We start from the raw sequence: 22,135 nt of genomic DNA on the forward strand, positions 1-22,135 counted from the left end.
AGATGACTACTTTTTTGGGTCTTTAGGTTCGTCAGAGTTCGGATGGTATTTTGCTGCATCAAGGGAAATATGTTGAAGACATTTTGGTCAAGTTTGAGATGTAGTACTCCAAGATTGCTTCAAAACCAATGGTTGAGAGACCATTGCTAAATTCATATCCAAATGGGAAACCATATATCAAACTTTGTATCAATCAATAATCGGATCCTTGATGAATCTAACGGCCAGTCGGCCTGACATCATGTTTGCAATCTGTCAATATGTTCGTTATCAGGCTAATCCCAACTCTCTCATTTAAGTTTTGTTAAACGGATTTTTAGATATCTTAAAGGAATGTCGAAGTTAGGTTTATGGTATCCTAAGAATTCAAAATTTGATCTATATGCTTATGCTGATAGCAATTATGGAAGTTGTGATATTAATAGGAAATCCACATATGTTGTATGTCAGTACTTGGGAGACATGTTTATCTCATGGCAATGTAAGAAGCAACAAAATGTATCTACGTCTACTGCTAAGGCTGAATATGTAGTTGCGGCGGTGTGCTGTTCACAAGTGATTCGTATGCAACATCAATTGCTGGACTACGGTTTGAAATTTCTTGACACTCGTTTCTTATAATGATTCTGCAATTGCTATTGTTAAAAATCCGGTTCAACATTCTAAAACCAAGCACATTGATATTAAAATTCATTTTATTCGAGCCTGTTTTGAACGTAAATTGTATCATTTGGAAAATGTCCACACTGATAATAATGTGGCGGACCTGTTTACCAAACCTCTTGGTACAACTCGATTTAATGTGCTTGTAGGGTTCCTTCAAATGTTTCATTTCAATTATTGAGTATATTTTTATGTAAATATGTAGATAAAATATTTTTCTTTTAGTTTTTACTTTTTGCACAAATTTAGGGAAAGAAAAAATTTTAAAAAAAATACAAAAATAGTGTGCTTGTGTTTTAGGGGGGGGGGGGAATTTAGAAAACTACAAAAAGAGAGTGTGTTATATTTAAAAAAATCAAAAATAGTGTCTTGTTTGTTGCATTTGTGTGTGAGATGATATGAACCTTCGTGTTAACGGTAAGATCAACACATGTTAAATATTGTAGCTGAAACGCATAGACTCTGTAATCCATGTGTCGATAGATTCAGCCCTTAAGAATGAAACGTCGATTTGACCGTTGACTTGTATGAAATTAATGAGCATATTCTAAAGTGGGATACATCTTAATGTCGTATAATCTTTTTAATGCACGTGCATAATAACTAGAATGAAATATTGAAACCATACTCAAGCCTTAAGTCAGCTAGATCACCAAGAAAACTGCTTTTATAGAATGTGAATTGGTTATCATAGGATACTTGAATAGGCCTAATGTGTATGGGTGTTCAAAGTCGGATATCCGGAGTTTCGGATAATGGATTTCACTATTCGAATCCGTATCCGAAATATCGGATATCCGAAGTTTGGATATCCGTTCGGATAGTGAAATGGATACCAAAAATTAAAAGAAAAAACAAATTGTTTCAAAATTAAAAATACAAACCAATAAACAAAAGACTCACATGTTGTTCTTCAACAATATGTAAAAATTAACATGGAAAATAATCTTTAATGTTACAAACCAAATAAGCGAATCTGAAACTAACAATAGAATAGATATTAGATTAAATCTACAATGAATCTAGAAATAGAACTAATAGTGAGCTGTAGGTCGGAATTTGTTTGAAGATACAATCAATGGTGTGAAGTATAAAGTTGGTACTTGCCAGAAGTAGACGTCCAATTAAGCACCAGCTCACCACCGTCTAGTCGTACACCACCACCGCCTATTTGTGAGCAATCCACAGTTAACCACCGTGTAGTCGTCCACTATTTCGATGCAAACCGTAATCGAGCTAAAGAAGAAGAAGAAAAAGAAGAAGAAGATAAATTCACAAATCAATAGCTACCTTCTCATCCAACGATACAATGTTTAAGTACAAATACTAATTATACTTACAACGCCCATAATATGATCTTATTACTATTGACCCCCTCTACTATTTAATACCTAAAATTACTCCACCTTTAAAAAAGGTTTTTGTCCTAAAAAATCAAAAATAGGAAAGAGAAAAAAAAACTAAATTCCTAATCGAAAGTATCGAAACCAAATTGAACACGGTATAGTATGATGCACAAGATGATAACCAAATTCACATGATTAACCATTATTTTGCAGCTTCCTTTTTGCACTTGAACATTACCAAGTTTCCCACTACTATGATCTCCAACAAAATTAAAATACTTCAACAATATTAACAGAAAGTGAATATCTGCAATGTAATTATCTCGAGCAAGTTCTCCAATAAACAGTTTTGTGAAAAATCCTTTTTGAAATTGATCCGTTGATAGAAAAAGTTGCTCAAAAGCATCTTGTGGAGTATCTAGAAAAAGATACAAATATCCAAATATTATGTTTGTTATTCCTCATTGACTAATTTTTCTTAAAACCTCCATACTTGAATCAACACCTCCTATACTAGTGTCGAAAGCAGTTGAATCCAAATTCAGGTCAACTATTGTTATCACCATTGTCAGACATGCAAACTCTAATGCCAAGTAAGAAACTGGGTCAAGTAAGTAATGAAAATGAATTCCATTAATTTGTTCCATCCCATAACTTTGTGTCTGTTGAAGGTCTTCATGGTTACATATAATTCTCAAGTATTTCAGTTTGGTTTATTCTTGGCGTTATTAGATGGAATCTAGGAATCATTAAGTAACCCATTTCTGCAATGTTGTACTCGACCACACTTAGTAGATCTGACACTAGGCGAACCAGTGAAGCGGAAAAATTCATGTACCGCGGTGCAAACGTCAATGCAACCGGTGTCTCCACTTTGATTATAGCGGCTTCTTCTGACTTGTTAACAAAATTATTTTGTTTGCAAACATTATTTGAAATACCCCTGTTAACTTGGTGGAAACAACCCAAAATGTAATCCTTTATTTTTGAGTTGACAAGTGGATACCAAGATTCACTACAATTATAGAAGGATATCTAACTACCTTTACCTTCCATATTGCAAACCCAGTGGGTATCTAACCAATCTAATTGTTTCATGCTTTTCCATAAACCTAATTCTTTTGTTAAACCTAAGATTCCAACCTTTTTCACCAAGTTTAACTTGATTATCATCAAACCTAGGGTTGAATTGCACCCTCTCATAAATTGTATTTGCCAACACTGTTTCTTCTTGATCCTTGTCTGTTATATCAAAGAGATTTATGGGAACCAATTCTTTCCCATTATTAAGCACTACCACTTCGACACTTGTATCATGATTCAAAACATCCTTTTCATGCATACCATTGCACGTATCAATCTGGAACAAATCTTTTGAATTGTTTAGGTTGTAAGGAGCATTTGTTATAGCTGTAATTTCAAACACAACAGATGGAACATCGGTATCCAAATCATTGTCACACACCATGACTGTAGCTAAAATATTCAATTTATCAATAGAAACCATAAATGGAGCTACACTATCAGTTTCTTTCACTTCTTTTCTTGAATCATTACCCAAAACTTCATTTATTTCACTACTAACACAGCCAGACATTTCATCAAACACCTTTGATGCAATCTTATTATAATTTATGTTTTCTCTTAAATCATCATCTACCTTCTCAAATTGTTTATTGCTAAAGCAAGCGGTAAATAATTTATCTTGTTTCTTTGCCATTTCATAAGCCTCTTCAAGTGTTTTTGTTCTAAAAAACTTAACCCACCACTTAATTTCAGGTTTTTGTAGCATAATCCTCACTTAGAACTACTTTAGTAAGGATAAGATCAAATGAATTGCAATAATCGTGAACTGAACCTGTTAGTTGGACGTTCTTGATTTCTTCCATAGATGATGAAGTATTTAGAATTCTTGTTTCTTGATTTTTAGTTCCGAATAAGCTAGGACTACACCTTATAAGAAGATTAATGGAAAAGTATAGGGAGAAGAAGCGTGATCTACATATGGTGTTTATTGACCTAGAAAAGGCCTACGACAGTGTGCCACGACAGGTGCTCTGGGAGTGCTTGGAGGGTAGAAGAGTGCCCAGGAAATACATAGAGATAATTATGGATATGTATACCAGGAGTGAAACAAGTGTCCGTGCGCCAGTGGGGGATACTGATTTCTTTCCTGTAGAGGTAGGTCTTCACCAGGGGTCAGCGTTGAGCCCGTTTCTTTTTGCGGTAGTCTTGGATGAGTTGTCAAAGTCGATTCAGGGGACTCTCCCGTGGTGCATGATGTTCGCAGACGATATTGTGTTACTTGCTGAGAAAAAACAAGATCTAAACATGAGGCTTGAGGAGTGGCGAACAACCTTAGAGACAAAAGGTTTAAAGATTAGCCGATCTAAGACGGAGTACCTCCACTGTGATTTTGGTGGGATAAACGACAATGAAGACGCACAGATCACAATTGAAGGGCAGGTGGTCCCGCAGGTAACGAAGTTCAAGTATTTAGGATCATTTGTACAGAGCGATGGGGAATTAGACAGTGATGTGACCCACCGAGTTCAGGTAGGATGGTGTAGATGGAAAGCAGCCACAGGTATATTGTGCGACAAGAGTTTCCAGACTAAACTAAAGGGAAAATTCTATAGGGTGGCAGTTAGACCTGCAATGCTATATGGAACAGATTGTTGGGCCATCAAGAAGGCACAAGTGCGGAAGATGGAGGTAGCAGAAATGAGAATGCTACGTTGGATGTGTGGGCACACAAGGCTAGACCGAATAAGAAACGTTGTGTTTCGCGAGAGATTAGGGGTGGCGAACATAGCAGACAAGATAAGAGAGTGGAGATTGAGATGGTTTGGACATGTAAAGAGAAGACAGACGACGAATCCTGTTAGATCCGTAGAAAACATTACTATAGAGGGGAGGAGGGGTAGAGGACGACCGAAATTGACTTGGATGAGAGGATTAGGCATGATTTGATAGAGCTAAACCTCTCCGAGGACATGGTTGAGGATAGGAATTCGTGGAGAAGTAGAATTAAAGTTAAGGATTTTTAGAGAGAATTGAATACCTTAGGGCTTAGACTTAACTTATTTAGGTCACATACCATAATGGTATTTCCCTTACATATATTATTATTATAATTATTATTAGCTTTTATATAGCTGTTAAACTGTGATCTTATTATTAATATTATTATAATTAGTAGTAGTTTTATATATCTGTTAAACTTTGATTTCCTTTATTTTGCTTCATACACATGTACTTAGAGCCGAGGGTCTCTCTGGAAGCCACCTCTTTATTCCTTTGGATAGAGGTACGGTGTGCCTACATTCCACCCTTCCCATACCCTACTTATAGCTTTGCTGTCGGTGGGATTTTACTGGGCATGATTGATTGATTGATTGATTGATTCGTTTTCCCCATGTTGGTGATCCGGTCCATTCATCCAAACATTTGTAACCCATGCAAAATTCCCAATCAGTTGGTGGTTTTGAATAATCTGGTATGTAACCACAACAATGACCCCCGCCTTCATATTGTAACCAACCACAAGAACACCTACGATGCCCGCAAATATGAACCCGGTTTTCCCATATCAAACCCCCACGCGAAAACAATTATTATAGCTGGCGTAGGAATTGTTGGCTAAAAACCGTCAAGAATACTTGATCGTTTCTATCAATAACAGCAATCGTTGTTGCCCCAATTCGATTTTTGTAGAAATTTGTTGTTGCCTAATTTCAAATTGCTTTGTTGCTGCTAAATTGTTGTTCGATTTCGTGAAGCCCTTTGTTTTAAGCCTCAATTACTTCACAAATTGCTATCACCACTGTAAATTTCCACCTGTTGGTGCACAATTGAGCACCGCCTGAATTGCCACCGTTGCCATCGTATATCACCGAATAGGTTGCCGGAAGAGCGTCTGAAAGGTTCGAACTAATCTGATACCACTTGTTACGATACAAACCGTAAAATCGAGCTAAAAAATTGTTGAAGAAGAAGAACACAGGATAATAAGGAGATAAACTCACAAATCAATAGCTACCTTCTCATTCATCGATACGTTTCATAAGTACAAATACTAATTACACGTACAACCCCCATAATATGATCTTATTACTATTTACCCCCTCTATTATTTAATACCTAACATCCACCACCAACGGTGAGATGCGGCGGAGGTCGGAAAGGTTGGAAGAGTGGCGGCGAGATCTGAAGATGGGTTTGGCCGGGTTTGATCTTTGAAGCGGTTGTGCGTTTGTAAAATAGTAGGGTTTCCAAAGTATATGTGTTTATAACATTATATATAATAAATAAATAAATAAATAGAGTTAATTTTTCGGATATATCAGATATCCGAAATATCCAAAAATTTCCAGAATCACTATCCGAATCCGAATCCGAACTTTCGGATAGTTCGGATTCTCAAATATTTTGGATTCGGATTCGATTTTTTTTAACACCCCTACTAACATGTAAGTATGCTAGACAGTCGGTGATACACACTAAATTCTTATATTCTTATGCTTCTAGTTTTAGTGATTAACATTTCTTAAGCGTATGGTTTTATAACCTTAATTCTTGTATTAATGGGATGTTCAAGGGTTCGAAGACCACGATTCTTTATGTGGTTTATCATTTGGGCGTTCATATCTTCTTATTGGATTTATGAATATTAATAAAGCTCAAAGAGCGATTTTTACCTACAGTCTTTCTGCCAATCATAAGTCATTACACTACTGACTTGATTAACCACGTTGTTAGCCATATGGGGTCCCCTTGCTCGCTTCCTATTACCATTTAGAAATGGACCACAAAGTAAGTATGACGAGCATAAATTTAAGTGGACAACAATATCGACAATGGACCAGAACTAGCAAAGTATGTGTGCTGAAAATGTCCCTTGATTAGTCCTAGAACGATTTGATCCCAATTTTTGTCTAAAGGGTAAATTGAGTCTTTTTAGAAATATAGTTTTTGTGGTTAGTTTGTTTTATATTATTTCTATTACTTTAAGACTCTAGTTTTGAAACGAGCATTTTGTGGGAATCATTTTTAAAGGAGTGAACGGATTAATCTTTGTGGCAGCCCATTGTGTGTTGCGTGATGGATCAGGCCCGTTAAATATTTGTGTGAGTTCGGCCCAATTGACCGAAATATCTAGATGTTTTGTTTTAAGCCTGTTTTCGGCCCATGAGTATCGAAGACTTATAATATATAACTCTTGGGGTGGGTTGTTGTCAAATCACTAGGGTGGGTTATTGTCAAATCACTATAACCAGTCATATTCCACTTTAGATATGCACCAAAAAACGGGTTCCGAACCCGACCCAAGCTGGCCCCACCCTACTCGTGGGTACGGACCGGGCTCTGGGTTTCTCCCTGGAACTGTATCCGGAACCAGAACCGACCCGGTGGAACCGGTTCCACTAATACGCGGGTCAGGACCTGACCCAACCTACCTGAAACCCGAAGAAACCCAATCAAAATCCGGTCAAACACCAGACTATACCCAAACTCGGTTTTGACTTTTGTAGATCATACCCGAAACTAGTTCCTACCTGGTTCCTGTCCCTGAAAATATCATGTTTGTGCACCTCTAGTCAACTTTAATTGTTTGCTAGGAGTTTCAAGTAGATGGGCATAGAGGTGCACAAATCGGGTTCAAATGGAAAACCCGAACCGGTTCCAAACCGGTTTTTTCACACCGGGTTGTAAAATGGCACCGGTTCCAATCAAGAACCGGTTCGGTTCCCGACCCGAACCGATGCCCAGATATGCGAACTTTTAAGAACCGGGTAGGGTATGAACCGGAACCGGTTTTTACGTAAAAACCGGTTCCACCGGTTTTTTTTGAAATTTAAATATTAGAGCCGTTAGGAACCGGTTCCAACGGCTATATAGCCGTTTTTGACCGTTGGAACCGGTTTTTTAACTATAAATAGGTTATTTTCTTACCATAAATAGCAAGGTTTGTTTGTTTACTTGTTAAACCACTTCCAAAACTATAAAACACACTCCAAACCACAATTAACCTTAAACCGACAACAAATGGCAACCAATGATGACGTTGTTATGGTGATCGAAACAACAAGATGCCCCGATGTTTGGGTTCATTACGATTTGTGTCTCATGACCGACTCACATGAGTTGGCACGTTGCAAATATTGCTCGAAGTTTCTTAAAGCAGGGTCCAACTCGACATTACGAAAACATACGAATAAGTATTGTCGAGAGAAAAGAAGATTGGAAGCTAAAAAAACGGAAGTGGGAGAGTCGTCCGGCTCTACAACCCAAAAATAAGTATTCCCGGATTAAAACGACGGACTTTGTTTTTTATGTTTTAGTTGTTATGCTTAGTATCGTTTATGTTTTAATAATGTTTGTAATAGTTAGTTTTTAAATAAATAAAATGTTCGTCGTTATTAAAAAAGTAACAAAAATTAATCATGAGTAACAACAGTAATTATAATAAAACAAATCAAAACTAAATATTAGTTGAACAAGTTACAAATAATTTTACCAAAACAAATAATTACAACTCTTCTTCGTCTTCATTCTCGTCTTCACCCTCGTCTTCGTTATCGGAAGAAACCCCGTCCTCCGCCTCCTCATCATGAATATGACGCTCTATTGGTATTTCGTCTTCAAAGTTCGCCTTGTGTTGTACACGATCCACCGCATCCAAATGGTCCTTTAGGCAAATGCAAACCTCTAGAGACTCGGGAGTTAGTTTTGTTCTTCGCATAGATAACACCCTCCCACTAAGAGAAAAAACCGATTTGGAAGCAACCGTTGAGGCTTGTACGGCAAGCAAATCACGAGCCATGGCGGATAGAATGGGAAATTCGTTTTGTTTACCTTTCCACCAAGCCAACAAATCAATATTGCGAATTTCGTCGACCGTTGCGCCCTCAACATAGTTTGCTCCACTATATCGACCAAGTTCGCTACTTGGTGTGTTTCCTCTTTGCCTCTTAGATGCCGATTCACGAATCCCATTCATCAAGTTTATAAGTGGGTCAATCTCGTGCATACCTAAGTTGTCGAATATTTCCTCAATCGTTGTTTCAACCCCATTAACATTCCAATAGGGTTTTAATGCGGCGGCACAAGTAAAGACCGGCGGTATGATTTCAAAATATTTTATGAACTTTTCTTTCATCACCGCAACAATATTTTCGAAGAGTTTGTTCTTCTCCGCAAAGCTTTTAAAAACACAAGACATATAGTACAATTCTTGCAAAACCCAACAACTAGTAGGGTAATAGACTCCCGATAATTTTGTTGTTGACTTTTTGAACACGTCAAGATACTCCAACAAATAACCGACTTGGACCCAAACACTTTCCGGAAACATATCGGCCTCGCGTTCTTCAACAAGATTGTTATGAAAAGCTTGTAAAGTTTGGCGTTGGGCAAAAGCACACTTTAACATATGACAAGTTGAGTTCCAACGGGTTGGAACGTCCCAATTCGGCCCCAAATACTTTCTTTCAACCGACTTGCAATAGTTCTTATATTCAAGATGTCTTCTTTTACCATTTTTGAAGACATCTTGTAACATAAGTCTAAAGTATTTTAAATCATCACAAATGTGTTCATTGTCAAGACCTATTTGAACAACCAAGTTGATGATATGTGCAACACATCGGACATGAAAAAAATCCCCGAAACAAGGTGGTGAATATTTAATGATAAATTTTTCAGCCGCCTTAGTATTGTTTGAAGCGTTGTCAAACGAAATCGAAAATATTTTATTTCCCATGGTTCCAACGGCTAATTGGTGTCTAAAAAACCGGTTCCAACGGCTATATTACCGTTGGAACCGGTTCCAACGGCTAGTTTGACTTTTGTTTGACCCTTCAAAAAAAACCCGTCGGAACCGGTTTTTCCGGATACGAACCGAACCGGTTCCAATTAAGAACCGGGTAGGAACCGGGTTGGAACTGGTACTGACATACAAATAGGAGAACCGGGTACGATTTTCGGGTACAAAAATACCCAAACCGGGTATTGTTCCAACCGGGTTGGAACTGGAACTGGAACCGGTTCCGGTTCGGTTCCACCAGTTAGGTTCCGGAACCGGTTTTTTTGTGCACCTCTAGATGGGCATGGTGGAATGCTAGAAAAGATGGAATTTGCATAATTTTCGTAAAAATTAAAAAATCAAAATCAAAAACGAAGCAAGGGTTAAAATGATCATTTTCATAATTTGAATATTAGTAACGTTACATGGTTTTGACCAGTATATTTGAAATGAGGTTTAAAATGATCATTTGCCAGTTATTTCGTATTTAGCCAAAAACAAAGCTATAAAGGAAGGGTTTTATAGTTCATATGCGGGAACATTAAGCTTAATTTGGATGTATTTAGCCAAAAACAAAGCTATAAAGGAGGGTTTTATAGCTCATATGCGGGAAATGAAGCTTAATTTGGATGTTGCAGACAGAACCAAGGCTATAGTAAACTTGGAGTTTTCTGATGTGGTTGACTTTTTATTGGTCAAAGCTGAACAATAGCTCTCAACTGCTAAATAGGATCTTAATAGACAAATTGGCATATATATAAGATTTGTTGACATGGGTTATATAGCTAACCTAAATTCATTAGACCGACATAAATCATAACTAGATAGATATGACCAACTTTTTATTATCTATATTAACCGCCTTTTATCTTGCACTACAAGTTTCGGCATCTTACTTAGTAGCCCAAGTAAGATATTAGCCAACACAAAGGGTTGCCTGCTTCAGTTTGGTAGGATTTAACGGTTTATTAGCATTTCTAATAAGAAAACAAAAGAACCTTTACCAAAAAAGAGAGATTATACAGCTACCAAAAGCATACAAAAATTATGTTAGCATCGCACAAAATAGCTACCAAAAGCATACAAAATATGTCAGCTTCGCACAAAATACCAAAGTAGAGATATGTGTTCAGTGACGTAAAAGGATGCGTAGAAGAGCGCTGTTGCCTTGTGTTCTTATTCTACCATCTTCATTTTCATCTCTTTTTCCATGGCGATGCTGCTGCATGTATGCAACTCACAAACATTATGCTAACATACATGCACTCTCCTACTTGCAAATTATATTAGTAAGATCCGTATAACTACTTGTATATAGTGTTATAATATAAGAAACGGAAAAAAAAAAGTTAATTAAATGGTTACATAACTATGCTTGAAAATAGCTCAAGCAGTAACCATTAAATAAAATACTTTTTAACGTATGGAGTGAATCCAAACTAGAACCACAAAATAACAACCAGAATACACAATATATATACACACACACTTATTGAAATTTGAATAAATGGGATATTATGTACCTTTGGCATTGTGGTTGCATCATCAAACTCTAAAGAGGTTATATTCTTTATCAGAGATGAAGCAGGATGAAGCCTCCTAATAACAAAAAACATATATACTGCCTTTAAAAGAATACACAAATTATAAATATGTTTCCAATATCAGAATAAATCTGATACTAAGAATTATGACCCCTGGCTCGATTTCAACCCATTTGTTTGAATATAGTTTGATTTAGGCTGTGTTGTATGAATCTCACGTAAATCGCGTTATTTGCTTTAAAAAATGTTAAAATACCAACAAACTTTTGATTCATTAAATCAAATTGACACCTGTAGGACTAACCTTTTGCTAATAAAAGAGCCTTACCTTTTTGGTTTCACGGCCGGTAATGGTTGGGAGGGTTGCACATGTGGCACCTCTGGCAATTTACTAGCATTGCAGCTTTGAGAACTGATAACATCTTCATGTAGGACCAACTGTTGATCCGGGGACTCCTGTAGTCGGAGATATGGCATGTTAGGTATAGATACTATATTGGTCTGTATGGTAAGCCAGAAAAGACTATATTACACTTTTAGTCTTTTAGAAAGATATACAGCAAATTTCAGGTTTCGTCCCTAAACTAAGGGAACAACTGGAATCATCCTTTATGTTTATAATTTGTCACAGTTTTCGTCCTTACTTCTAACAATTTTTAATACTTTTTTTAAAAAGAAGTCACTTGACACATTAAGCATAGATATTTCCGTTTAATACAGTCATTTGCACCACACATAAGGGTATTTTTGTCCATTTACCCTTTTTAGTAAAAAAAATCAAAACTAATTTTTTTATTGAAAACATCCAAAGTGTGGTAGTTGTTATCAAAATTGTCATTTGACTCATTAAAGATAGATACAGCCTGAATTGATCTATATGCACGTAAACGGATCAATATTGCCATATAGTTCAAACCAACATAAATAAATGAACAGGAATTACTTACAGCTAAATCTACAAGCTGTGTGTTCCCAACAAACTTTGATCCCTCTAGGTCTGATAAAGAAACTGGGGCATTTACCTGGTCACGAAAACAAAACAAAATAATAATAATAATAATAATAACAACAACACCACTAATGGTAGGAAACTAAAATACTTGTATTCCATTAAACAAAACACAACATTGTTTCCTAAAATCAAGCATTGCTTTTAAAAAAACATGCATGCTACGGTTAAGCAATGGAAAAACACATATATCTTAACTAAACAAAGTGGCAAGTGTCATATAGCTGCAATCCAATAACTACAAGTCGTTCAAGATGTGGACACGGCAGAGAGTGTGAACAAAAACCATCAACAGTATTACCCCGTGTTTGTTCATTCAGATTTCAGGTATTGACAAAAATCTTGAATATGTTTTCCATGCACATATTGGTAAGCAGAAGCAAAATAATGTCTGTTACAAGGTAAAATATTCACTAAATATTAATTTCAGTGCACGGGTATACATGAAACCCCTACCGACAACCATGTTTTTAGGTGTACAGAAAAACAATGAAACAATATAGCATATAACAACTTCAAGAATATAAATAATTAAATATAAAACTAACCTCTTTTTCTTTATGCTCTTGTACTTCCTCCATAGAAGAAACTTCATCAACAACTACAAAAGGCAAACAATATATCAGGTTAATTGTTAAACGAGTATCATGAAAAAAAATATACTAAATGAAATATTAGTTGATATTAATTATTACTGTAAATACGAGTAATCAATGAATCAAGAAACACATGAGGTCTAGTTGATTCTCTAACCTGCTACTTCTCCACCGGCCTCTGTTTTTTCAACTTCATTCAGTTCTTGTTTATCACACACAGCATTTGGAGAAAGATCAAGTATCTGATTAAATAAAGTAAAATTATCACATGCAACCACTAAATAGCATTTCTATCTGTAAACTTTACCTCCTCACTCTGGTCTTCAAAAAGGTCACCTGATATGACTTCACCAAAACTTATTCCCTGATCAGAATTGAAATAGCAATCATCATTAATCATTCAGATTATTTGTGTATTTAAAAATGCATATCTGTAAGTTTTAAAACTATTAAAAAGGTGTATTTACTTACAGTGTCATCCAATATGTCCTGCTTTTCATCACAATGAGACTCACAGAGATGTGAAGATGAAACGTGTGCAATTGCCTGCAACCAAAGTGAATAACCAAAAATAAAAATAAACTTAGCATTTTTATAATACACAGTTATGTGTAATTTGATATCAATAAAGATCAAACTAACATCTTCCTCGTGTTCTGATCGGGGTTCCTTCACAAATGAAGAATTATTTTCTCCATGTTGATGTAACTCTGAATCGCAAACAGTTGACTCTAAATTATCACAACCTACAAATTAAGCAAAATAAAAAGAAGCCTTAATAAAACAAACATTGACCCAACTGAACCTAACACAAATATATGAAGACCCTTGATAAAAAAAACAATGTCCAACAACACTGTACAAACTATGTTTAGAAACAGCTATCACTGAACTTTTTAAGTTTCGTATTGTTGTTTTTAATACAATTTGTTCAAATGCGTAAAAATAACAAAACATGTTGGAAGCCATCTCAAATGTATTAATGAAGTCCAATGGCATTATTGTATTCAAACAACCACATTGATTACAAAAATTTCATCTAGTTTTAGTAAAAGTAGCAACCATGATAATACTTTAAAGTGATTAAAATACCAATCAGTTGGTAATCATAGTCATCAGAAAGCCTATAGGCTATAGCTTATAAAACAAAGTAATCAAATAATCACAAAACATAAGATCAGGTCAGATCTCTAACCTGAACCCCTTAATTTTCCATCAGTCACTCTTTCTTCAATTTCCTTGAATTCGTGTTTATCAAGCACAACATTTGGACTTAAAACATGGTCAACATCAACTTTCTGCTTCATATAATAACAAAACTATCAACTTTAATTGTAATAAACGACCCATAAATAACCACTTCTAGTTATGATATACCTCTTTACTCTGTTCTTCAAAATGTTCAAGATCAATGTCTTTCAGTATCACTCGAAAAGGACTTATTTCATGATCTATAGTGACCTGAGCAATATTGATAGTTCAGTAAGGGTTAGGAATCTTCATTAAAATATAACTTCATTGAAAGCATATTTACAAATTACAAAGTATATAAGAATATAACTGCTATGCTCACAGTGTCATCCAATACATCTGGCTTCTGAAAGCACTCTGATGCACTAACTTCTGAAGATGAATCTTGTGCAACCAACTGGAATTAATATGAAAAATAAATGACAAAGGTTGCCATTTAAAAAAATCATAATATTTTCCGATTGAACACACTAAAAAAATCAAACAAACCTCTTCTTCCCCCAGTTTGATTTGGTCTTCCTCTTCTTCCTCACGTTTCATTTGGCCTTTATCTCCATGTAAATCTTTAACACCCGGCTCTAAAGTATGAGTACAAACAATTTAGAAAAAGGTATAAACTTATAAAAAAAGCATAAAAATAACAAAAAAAAGGAGCTAAGATTGAAAATCTGACCTGCTATGTTATTGATGAACTCTGAATCTCCAAGTTCAATCAAGTCTTCTTTATCAAACACAACATATTCACAAAAAACATTGTTTTCCTGATAAATACAATGAAAAATTTATTAGTTGAGAATTGTTTTGAGCACCATAACATTAAAGCAGTTTCTATTTATATACTATCCAAACCACCACCATTATGAGATACCTCGTTATGTTCTTCAAAACTCTGAACATTCAACGTTGTCGACGCTACTTCAACCGGGCTTGTATCCTAATAAATAACAAAATAACTGTCATCATCGAAAAGATTGCATAAAACATAGTAGATGTAGCAACATGAAGGACATTCGAGTTGGTAGTGTATCAAAAACATGTCCCGTATCAAAACATGTCATTTTATGTGTGTCAGGTTGAGTTGATAGGAAACACTGTTTATTCCATAATTATAATTATAAAAGTAAAATTATGTTATTCTAACGTTTTACGTAAAAAGGTTTAGATGATTGTAAGTACAGGTGTAAACAAGCCAAGCCGTTCAAAAGCTACTCGGGATCAGCTCACTAAAAGCTTGAGTTATCCGAGCTTAAACAAACTTGAGCCAAAAAGTAAATTTGTTAATTAACGAGCATGTACATGAGCTTCACGTATCAAGCTCGAGCCTGGTAGCAAACCTAAGCAAGCCTATTATTTATATAATTTTTTAATTGAATATATATTTATAATAAATTTAATATTATATATAAAACTATGATAAAAATAACTAAATAATATAACTATGTTATGCATAAAACTATATATTGCATAAGCACTAACTTATAAAAATTACCACCTCTAATATAAACATAACCTACAACGTTAAGTGACTTACATTGATGTTAGATATCACACTAGTGTCCACATTTTCTTCACAATGATTTGAACAAGACACTTGTGCATCAACCTGAAGCTAATAAAGATAATAAGATCATTTGTATTATTATTCAAACCATGGAAAACCAAACTCAAATTACAAACCTGGTTTTCTAAGTTGACCGTGTTGAAACAATCAGAAACTAGTGGAACAGATGCAGTGACCTAAATATAGATATTAATTCAAATCAGCTAAGTTAAAAGAAGCCCATTACATATACTATGAAATGAAAACAAGTGTGTATGCTTACAGGATCAGTAGCTATCTGTTTCTTCTTAATGCACTCCATTTTGATGGAAGGTGAAGATACTTGTGCATTAGACTGAAAAAAATGATACGAAAAGTAAAATAAAAGTATATTATATGTTTAAAAAAACAGTACAAAACTTTGGGAACCTTTCCACATAAGCATGAAGCCTTCATGAAGTTGAGTTCAGATTCCAGTGCAGCAGCCCGTTCTTTTTCAGCAGTAAGATTATGTCTTAAAGCATTAGCTTCATTTTCACTGGCCTGTGATACATTGTGATACATATTTAAAAATATTATTAGCATATGAACTATATAGGATTTAGGCCTGTAAACGAACTAAATGCTCAGTCAACCAGTAAGCGGAAAGTACATTTATGTTTGTTTATTGTAAAAGAATGAACACAAACAACACTTTTGGTTCATTTAGTTAAATGAACAAAATGAACACATGTGTCGTTCAATATTTAAATTCACGTATGTTTGTCCGTTTACATTCTTTAATGTTTGTTCCTTTATGTTCATTTACATTCGTTTATTTAATAAACGAACAAACAAGCACAAGCAACACTTTTGTATCTTTTAGATAAAAGTACGATCATGAACACGTGCCTCGTTCATTTCATTTACAATCGTGAATGTTTTCATAACTTCACATTTGTTTATGTTTGTCCATGTTCGTTCATTTAGGTTTGTTAAATTACATTTTTTTATGTTCGTTTGTATATATATACATTTAAACTTTATAGAACCATCACAATTTAGTCTACTTTTGTTATTTTAAGGCCCAACAGATTAACAATCATGACTACATTTATTTGGTAGTTCACTCAATTAAGTTTGTTTATGCTCGTTCATATGTGTTAAGTTATGTTTGTTTGTTTGCGTCTGTTTGTGTCCGTCAACAGTTTGCTTAAACTGTTAACACACGTACATAAACGAACACAGGCACGTTCATTTACTTAACAATCAAACAAACACGAACAAAAAAACTATGGCCATTTAAATTGTGCATGTGCAATTATCAGTAAAAAAGATTACCTCTAACTTTTTCTTGTGTTCTTTCAATACTTTCCACAAGGCTTTAGAAAAGTTTGAAAGAATCTGATTCTCCCTAGCTGTCTTAGCTTGATCAGTGATACTGTCCTTGGTAACTTTTTTCTTGTTTGCTTTTATATTATTATCAACTGGAAACTGAAATGATGATCCATTGGTTTCGTCATCTTTGTCTTGTTCTGAAATAAGTTCTGTCCAAACAGCAAATCAACCTTAAAACACAAAAAAAATGGTGCCAAGTAAGCAAAATAAAAAATTAAAGAATCTATTTTTTTGTGTAACCTTCTTTATGAGACTGATCAAGAATATCGCCCTTCACTTCATCATCCTGAAAAATGAAAGTTAACAACGCGAAAGTAAAATAGTATGCAATATTCATTTAAAAAAGTGGCAAAACAATTTAAATGTTCAAATATGTAAGCTAGGAGTGCGCAGAAAACCAAAAGGCTGACCCGAAACTGAAAACCCTGAACCGAAATAACCGGGCCCAAACAAAAACTGACGGGTTGATTTTCTGTTTTAATAAAAACCGAATTTTAGGTTTGTCTTGGTTTCGCAAGTAACTAAAACCAACCCATACAATCCATCAACAAAAGTTTTGGTTTTCGGTCCGGTTTAAGCCCAAAACCAACCCATACAACCCTAATAAGCATTCAAACGTTAAGTAGGAAAACGAAAGAAAAATACCATGCAAACTTCATTACTACTGAGCTTCATTCTTTTAGTTACTTCAGCTTTTGGCAACGTTTGGATCCGTCTTTTATTGCCTACTGGCTGTTCTTCAATACTCTCAAACCTAAAACAAAAATCATTGAATGCGATATTTAGAGTTGGCTTCAAATAGTCAAAAATGATAAAAATAAACATTAAAAGTTGTATACTTTATATTCATGAAGGGTGAAGCTTGTCTCAATAAATAAGATGTATCTTGATAATCTTCTTCCCCTGGTTTGGCTGTTAATATCTACAAAAAGTAATTAATTAGCCAACCAACTGTAACACAAAAATAAAAGAAATTCATAGTATCATGACAATAAATTGTCAGATCAAGCATATTGTCATGTCTAGAAATAAAGATGCATACCAACGCCATTCTCTTTTTTCCTTCTAAGAAATCGCGCAAATATTTTGTTAACTGACAGAAAATACAAATGATGGTGTCTCAATAACAATGCCAAAAATATATATAAAGAAAAAGAGCAAACTTTAAATAAAAATAATATGCAATTGCTTACCATTGAGTTTTGGAAATGCTTGTGTAAAGGTTTCTTAGGGTTCCTTTGGTGCTCTAATAAAGACTAAAGATAAAAAATTAATCAGTTAGTAAATCACAAACTATTATAAATACTGTTTATCAACAAATGAAAGAGATTTGTGCTGGGTGGTAAACGAACCGAAAGTTTAGTGAATCATTCGACAAGAAATTTGTTTAATTATCAAACAGATTATATGAACAAAACTCTGCGCTTGTTTTTAGTTAAACTAACACAAATAAACACATGTCTCATTCGTTTACTTATGTTCGTGAACTTCATTTAGGTTTTTTAAATTACGCTCGTTCACATTCATTTGTGTTCATTAGTTTATGAATGTGTATATTCATTCGTGCATATATTCAGTTACATTTTTTAGATCCACTAATTATGTTCATGAACTTCATTTAGTGTTTGCTTGGTTATGTTTGTTAATCTATGTTGAGTTGTTTTCATTGGTGACGATTTCGTTTATAACAAACAAACACGAAGGCGCTACTTTTCTTAACAAAAAAACAAGAACACGAAAACCGCATTCGTTTAATTGTCATTGTTCATTCGTTTGTTCAATCATAGTTAAACAGACAAACACATACATCTCCGATTCGGTTCGTTTACAAGCCTAATCAATGCTAAAATGTAGAATGCATAAGCATGCGTATACACTTGTATATATAGCGAGAGAGAAAAGTAAAGTAAGCAAAATAAACATAATATTTTCATTTTATAATTAAAGTTTTGATGCATACCCTCAAACACAATCCAAAAACCATAGATGTGTTATTAATAAAGTTGCTTTCCAGTAATCTAGCTCCCTGTCAAAAACATAAAAAGCAATCAAGATTCTAAATCAAAATGAGCACCCACAAAAAACAGTAACAAAATCAGTTACACCCGAAAGAGGCACTATCCAGTACTTGATATGAACATAGAGCAATCACAGTATACACATTGCAGATATTTCAAGTTTTTCAACTAACATGTGAAATAACAAAACTAAAAGCAGTAATAATAGGTACCTGATTTCCAGTCTTCTTTTCTCTTTCAGCTCCAGCAAGGTCAACTATAGTCAATACAGCAGTGTAAGTCTGATCTTCATCAAGGTTATCAAGGACACAGAGAATGTTTATAATGCACTGTGAACGACTGGAATAATATAAAGATACAAGTGAATATCACAATTAAATACCAAAAATTGACAGTATAAATAATATTACTTCCTAACAAACAAATGACCATTGCCATGTACCTTGACTGAATATTGGAATTTGTCATAGCAGTAGAACGCTTTAACATTCCACTTGCAATCAAAGATTCAGCTTGTTGAACATCTTGAATGACCTCCTGTGTATATCATTACAAAACAAATTTAACACTTTTAGTAAAGATAAATACAAGAAAGATGCATAAATTCAGGAGATGAACAAGTGGGATACTAATATAATAATGAAAGTTAAACAACCTCTTTGAGACCTTTGATATTTGATTGTTGCATGAATAAATCACCTCCTTGTGATAAATCCATAATCTTTTCCCCTTTTCCTCGCTCTGAGTATATTTCGAACATCGACAGATGGAAAGTCCTGCAACAATATGACAAACCATGCTTATACATTTATACTTATCAAAAGAACATGAAGATAAATATATGAATCATGAAAGTATCATTTAACAAATTACCTTGAACATTTGGATCTACTGATATCGTTTTCTGAAAATATCTGGCGAAGAGCAAGAGCAACCATACCAGGCTGTCTGGTACTTCCAAAAACTGTATGAGTTTTACCAGATCCACTAGGTCCCATGGCAGCAAGCATTCCACTCTTTCCCTTTAAAAAGTCCACCACTAGTGGATACATCATTCTCTCATATACTTCACTCTGCCAAAAACAAAAACAAATTGAAATCAAACACCTTAATGTTTCAATATTTCATACCTAAGATTGACTTAATTACCATAATTGTGTTAAAATCAGTTAAAGACAACAGTTATTAGTCCCAAAATTTAAAAAAAAAAACTGCCTAAAACAAGCTGAAATCAAAACTACAAAAACATCTTACCCTTTCACTAATTCATAACTTTGACCTAATTATAATGATTGTGTTAAAATCTGTTGATCAAAACAGTTATCAGTCCCAAACATGAAGAACAATTCAAAATATCACAGAACCATCAGCCTAATATAAGGGAAATGGTGGGCTGATTAGGAAACTCCAAAAAATTAGAGAACCAAAGGTAAATGACTCGAAGAACTCCGATTGAACTCTTTACAGCAGTTTTGAAACCAGCTTGTTGAACCTTAACCTTAAGACAAAACCCTAAAAACTAAACGCTAAAAAGCTAAACCCTAAATATGATTCTAAAGTCTCACATACTCCACTCTGCCAAAAACAAACTAAAATCAAAACTACAACAACTTATCCTTTCGTTATTACATAACTAAAATTGACCTAATTATCATGATTTTGTTAAGAATCGGTTAACCACAACAGTTATTAATCCCAAAATTAAAAAAAAAAATACTAATAACATCACAGAACAACAAATCACTAACTAAACGTAAAACAACAACAACAACCTGCGTGGATCCTTCCCCAAACACGCACGAAAACCCCTCGTAAACCTCTGACTTAGTCCTCCTGGCGTCCGCAGGCGGACAAACGGTAACCGAACGCTCATCATTGACCTTCAAACACCTCTCACTTGTTTTCGTCTCCTTAACCTTGAGCGCGTCTTTCTTCCTAGGGTTTTGCGGCCACACATTCTTCTGGCCCCCGTTCTTCAATTGAATCTTACTCCTTTGCGGGGGTACAATCGGCCGTATCCGAAGAAACACCTTCAGTTTCTCATCATCCGGAGCCTGTGGAACCTCCGGTTTATCTTCTGGGATTTGGATGGAGAGAATGTCGTGGATGGGGAAAGAGCGAACGGCGGAAGAGGTTTTGGATTTGGATTTGGATTTGGAAGTTGGAGGCAGTGACAGAGGTACGGCGGAGTAGGGTGTCGGTCTGGCGCGGCGGGGAGGGTTACGGCGGACGGTGACGGTGACGGTGACGGTGTTAGGGCACGGTGCTGCTGGTGGACTGTTGGTGATTAATGTCTCCTCATTCATTTTGATTTTGTGTAAAGCGGAAAGTGTGGGGGATTTATTTGTTTTTTTTTAACCGGGAGGGAAACCTTTCGTTTCAAATTTGATTAATTTTATTGTAAAACCAAAAAAGTATACGATTAAACTACACAATCCATTTCAATAGTTGTGATTTTCTATCATCTAACAACGAATTGACTAAAATCAAAAGTTTAAATAATTTTAAATTTATTTTAGTTCAGAACTTTGAATCAATTTAAAGTTTTATTAGTTAAATATATATCTATTTCCATCATACAAATTTACAATTAGAAAATGTTGTGAAAATTGGTAGAAAAAGTATTTTGAAACAGAGTATTTTTGTCATTTAAAAAAAATATTTCAATTTTTCATTGTTACCATATATCAAACAACACATGGAAATGATTCATTTCAATTCCACATGGTAACTAAACATGACAGTGGAATGATAATAATTCATTTCATTTTCTTCTCCATTTCATTCCCTACTTCATTGCATTCTCTTTTCATTCCATTACCCCATACCAAACAGACCCTAAATTTAATAAAAAAATCTATTAAAAAGTTGTTATATCAACTTTTTATATATCTCATCCACCATTAGTTGCGGCACTCGTTGATAGAGACCGATTCGAGTGGGTTAGACTCTTAGAACGAAAAAAAGAGAGACAAACTAGAAAC

General features: G+C 34.7%; 1 protein-coding gene and 2 long non-coding RNA genes across 3 annotated transcripts; all 3 read right to left on the reverse strand.

Annotated features, from left to right (window-relative positions):
* Positions 1–10,819: 10,819 nt before the first annotated feature.
* LOC143635582 (kinesin-like protein KIN-6) lies at positions 10,820–21,457 on the reverse strand. The gene is made up of 23 exons (XM_077103377.1): positions 20,924–21,457; positions 20,025–20,224; positions 19,807–19,927; positions 19,594–19,688; positions 19,364–19,490; positions 19,094–19,159; positions 18,327–18,389; positions 18,176–18,226; positions 17,973–18,055; positions 17,779–17,887; positions 17,374–17,419; positions 17,077–17,282; positions 16,186–16,299; positions 16,040–16,111; positions 15,894–15,953; positions 15,748–15,825; positions 15,085–15,150; positions 14,890–14,977; positions 14,706–14,794; positions 12,308–12,382; positions 11,689–11,816; positions 11,340–11,415; positions 10,820–11,038 (listed from the first exon to the last, which is right to left on the reverse strand). Exons 1-23 carry the CDS (start codon positions 21,455–21,457, stop codon positions 10,946–10,948), a joined length of 2,640 nt encoding a protein of 879 aa, XP_076959492.1. The 3' UTR covers positions 10,820–10,945.
* LOC143635591 (uncharacterized) lies at positions 13,254–13,956 on the reverse strand. The gene is made up of 3 exons (XR_013154092.1): positions 13,608–13,956; positions 13,437–13,511; positions 13,254–13,329 (listed from the first exon to the last, which is right to left on the reverse strand). It is a non-coding gene; the product is annotated as an uncharacterized LOC143635591 (long non-coding RNA).
* On the reverse strand, positions 14,164–14,615 carry LOC143635590 (uncharacterized). Its single transcript, XR_013154091.1, has 3 exons — positions 14,539–14,615; positions 14,343–14,426; positions 14,164–14,263 (listed from the first exon to the last, which is right to left on the reverse strand). It is a non-coding gene; the product is annotated as an uncharacterized LOC143635590 (long non-coding RNA).
* Positions 21,458–22,135: the final 678 nt, after the last annotated feature.

Source organism: Bidens hawaiensis, unplaced genomic scaffold (assembly GCF_021521415.1).
Source record: "Bidens hawaiensis isolate Kalapana, Puna unplaced genomic scaffold, B.hawaiensis_p1.1 tig00007607_1, whole genome shotgun sequence".
Classification (NCBI taxonomy): Eukaryota; Viridiplantae; Streptophyta; class Magnoliopsida; order Asterales; family Asteraceae; genus Bidens; species Bidens hawaiensis.